The sequence below is a fragment of the Nomascus leucogenys genome, chromosome 10 (genome assembly GCF_006542625.1).
Source record: "Nomascus leucogenys isolate Asia chromosome 10, Asia_NLE_v1, whole genome shotgun sequence".
NCBI classification, from domain to species: Eukaryota; Metazoa; Chordata; class Mammalia; order Primates; family Hylobatidae; genus Nomascus; species Nomascus leucogenys.
In genome coordinates this window covers 75,408,620-75,412,300 of record NC_044390.1, presented here as the reverse complement: position 1 = coordinate 75,412,300, position 3,681 = coordinate 75,408,620, and the positions used below count along the sequence as shown (strand labels likewise).

The 3,681-nt window shown below is 48.5% G+C and overlaps 1 protein-coding gene across 1 annotated transcript; it reads left to right on the top strand.

Annotated features, from left to right (window-relative positions):
* The first annotated feature begins 2,352 nt into the window (after positions 1–2,352).
* Positions 2,353–3,091, top strand: LOC100583627 (DNA dC->dU-editing enzyme APOBEC-3G-like). Its single transcript, XM_012509720.1, is given in 2 exon segments — positions 2,353–2,784; positions 2,786–3,091. Coding segments are annotated over 2 exon segments (738 nt in total).
* The last annotated feature ends 590 nt before the right edge of the window (positions 3,092–3,681 follow it).

Genomic DNA, 3,681 nt, shown 5'->3' with positions numbered 1-3,681 from the left:
TCCATCCAAAGAGGTAGAGTCTCAGGAAGGACTAAGCCCTCCTGGGGGCCTCCCCAGCCTCACCACCTGACTCAAAGGGCCTTTGATGTTTATGACACGGGGTCAGGTAGGCTCAGGAATCAGACTGTGAGGGCTCGAATCCAAGCTCTGCTATTTATGTCAGCTAAGGGCAGGGTTAGAGTTAGGCTCTGTGAGCTTGGGCAAGCTATTCAATGCCTCCGAAGGCTCAGTTTTCTCCTCTGTATGACAAAGGGCCTGATAAAGGTTTGCAGCTCTCAGGGTTGCTCTGAGGATTCAGTGAGATTGCTGCACTTTAGTGTTTAGCAGGTGCCAGGCTCTTTCATCTGACCATGCATCGGCTTCCTTGCTGGCCTCCCCACTTCTGTCTTTGCTCCCTCAACCCACACTGTAGGAAGCAGCCAGAGTGAGCTTTTATCACAGAATACAGTAATCCAGAGCCCTTACTATGGCATCAAAACCCCTATGTGATCAGCTACTGCCTCCTTCCCTAAGTTCATCTCATGCTGCTTTCCAGCTAGGTGATCCTTTCTGCCTCTCACAAGCAAAACGAAACAAACAGATCAACAGCAACAATACACCCAAGATTGGCCCCACCTCAGGCCCTTGCACTTGCTATTCCTGCTGTTCCTGGGCCCAATTGCCTCTTCCCTTTGCATGACTGATTCGTCCGCCTCCTTCTGGTCTCAGTCCAAATGCCATCTCCTCAGACAGGCCATGCTAAGGTAGCCTCCATCCCTACTCGCTGCCTATCAGATTCCTATTTTGTATTAGTGTTTTCTTTACATTAGTTACTGCCATCTGAAATCATGTTATTATGTGTGTATTTAGTGGCCTTAAGTCTGGCCCCTACTTGGATGCAACAAGATGGCAGGGACTTTGGCCATCTTATTGTATCCCCAGCAGTGCTTAGCCCAGAAAAGCTGCTCATAACTTCTGGTGGAATGAATGAAGACATAGCCATAAGCTGACATTATTTTTGCCATCATCATCATCATTGAGTTTCATGACAATCACTTTTATAATACACCATTTCCAAAGTATTTTCACACTTTTTTCCTATCTTAATGAAACTTGGGGAGGGTGGGATTTTTCCTCATTTCACCAACATGGAAACTGAGGTTGCAGGTCACTTAGTTTAGAAGTGGAGGAGCCACAGTTCTTTACTTGTGCCATTAAGAGTAATCACAGGCTGGGCGCGGTGGCTCAAGCCTGCAATCCCCATACTTTGGGAGGCTGAGACGGGCAGATCACTTGAGGCCAGGAGTTTGAGAGCAGCCTGGTCAACATGGAGAAACCCCGTCTCTATTAAAAATACAAAAAAATTGGCTGAGCATGGTGACACATGCCTGTAATCCCAGCTACTCAGGAGGCTGAGACACAAGAATCACTTGAACTTGGGAGGCATAAGTTGTAGTGAGCCAAGATCACACTACTGCACTCCAGCCTGGGCAGCAGAGTGAGACCCTGTCTCAGAAAAAAAAAAAAATAAGAGTAATCACAGACAAAGGAGGTTTCCATTAAGTGCTTCCACCTCCCTTGGCCTTTTCTTTTCCCTGTTGTCTGATTTATTACAGCCAGAAAATAAAGGAACCAGATGCCTCCCTCCTCCTCATATTGTTTTGTAGTTCTTTTCCGGACCAGGGTTCTGTTAAGGGTTTGGCTGGTACCACTGTGACCACAAACTTCCTGTGTTTATCCCTTCAGTTAGAAATCATAATCAACTGGGCGTTAAGGTCTGTGCTGGACACTGGATGACGCTAAGACACCAACGCACAGCCAAATACCTGGGGGTCCCATGGGGCCCAGACGCCTAACACAGAAAGAGGCAGATCCAGGGTATCTTTGCCCTGGTTTCCACTATGCAGATGTTTGCCACCTTCAGAGCAACAACTGGATGACTGAACAAGTCTCCAGTTTGCCTCCAGATGTTGGGACTGTGGTTGTGGAGCAAGAGCACATACAGGGAGGTGGAATGGAGGCTCTCAGCCTTGCCTGGTGGCAGATGATAGCCTGGTTGATGGCAGGCAGTTTACAATGCCTAGCCCACTGCCTGGGCACCAGTGCCTTACTGGGAAGGATTGACTTGTGATGGGATTTTAGGGATGGTGACAGGCAGCCAGAGGGAACTCCACATTGGTCAACCTATTTCATCCTTGTCAGGAGCTTAAATGGTAAAACCACCTTGTCTTCAGAAACGAAGAAATGCTGGGTCAGCTGAAATTCGAGCCCTCACTGTCAGAGAAGCTAAGCAGAAACATCTTAGAGGTAAGAACGGGGAACAAATTTCAGACAAAGATCATGGTCAGGGCAAGCCTGCCAAGAAGGCTGCGCATGAAGCCTCAGATCAGAAACCTGATGGAGGGGATGTATCCAGGCACATTCTACTACAACTTTGAAAACAGACCCATCCTCTCAGGTTGGAACACCACCTGGCTGTGCTACAAAATGAAAACAAAGAAGGACCCCTCAAAGCCACCTTTGGACGCAAGGATCTTTGGAGGCCAGGTCTATTCCAAGCCTGAACACCACCTAGAGATGAGATTCGTAGATTGGTTCTGCAACTAGAGGCTGCATCATGACCAGGACTACCTGGTCATCTGGTACATGTCCTGGAGTCCCTGCCCAGAATATGCAGGGAATGTGGCAGAGTTCCTGGCCAAGGATGGCAAGGTCACCCTGACCATCTTTGTTGCCCACCTCTACTACTTCTGGGAACCAGATTACCAAGAGGAGCTTCACAGACGGTGTCAGAAAAAACAGTCCACATGCCAGCATGAATATCATGAACTATGATGAATTTCAACACTGTTGGGACAAATTTGTGTACAACCAAAGAATGCTATTTGATCCTTGGAAGCAACTGAATACAAATTATGCATTACTGCACAGCATGCTGGGGGAGATTCTCAGACACCTGGTAGATCCAGGCACATTCACTTACAGCTTTACCAATGACCCTTCAGTCTCTGGGCAGCACCAGACTTACCTGGGCTACAAGGTGGAGTGCCAAAACAATGACACCTTGGTCCCTCTGGACCAGCACAAGGGCATCCTCCCAACCAGGCTTTGAATAATCTCAGTTGCTATTAAGATTTCCATGCAGAGCAGTGCTTCCTGTACCTGATTTCCTTTTGGAAGCTGGACTGGGCTCAGTGCTACAGGGTCACCTGGTTCATCTCCTGGAGTCCCTGCTTCAGCTGTGCCCAGCAAGCGGCTACATTTCATTGGGAGAACAGACGTGTGAGCCTGCACATCTTCGCTGCCCACATCTATAATTATCTCCCAGGATATGAGGGGCAGTGCACGCTGCAGAGGGCTGGGACCCACATCTCCATCATGACCTCTGGAAGTTTAGGCACTGCTGGGTCACCTTTGTGGGCCACCAGGGACGTCACTTGCAGCCCTGGGATGGACTAGATGAGCACAGTCAAGCCCTAAGTGGGAGGCTGCAGGCCGTTCTCCAGAATCAGGAAAACCGTAGGATGGACCTCAGTCTCTAAAGAAGGCAGAAAACCTGTGTTGAGCAGCAGAATGGAAATCTTTCAAGAAATGCAGACAGGCCATTCACCACTATCTCCGGCTGAGCAGTGGACACTAGCAAACCAATGAGCTCCTGACAAGTAGATTTTTTTTTTTTTGAGACAGAGTCTCACACTATTG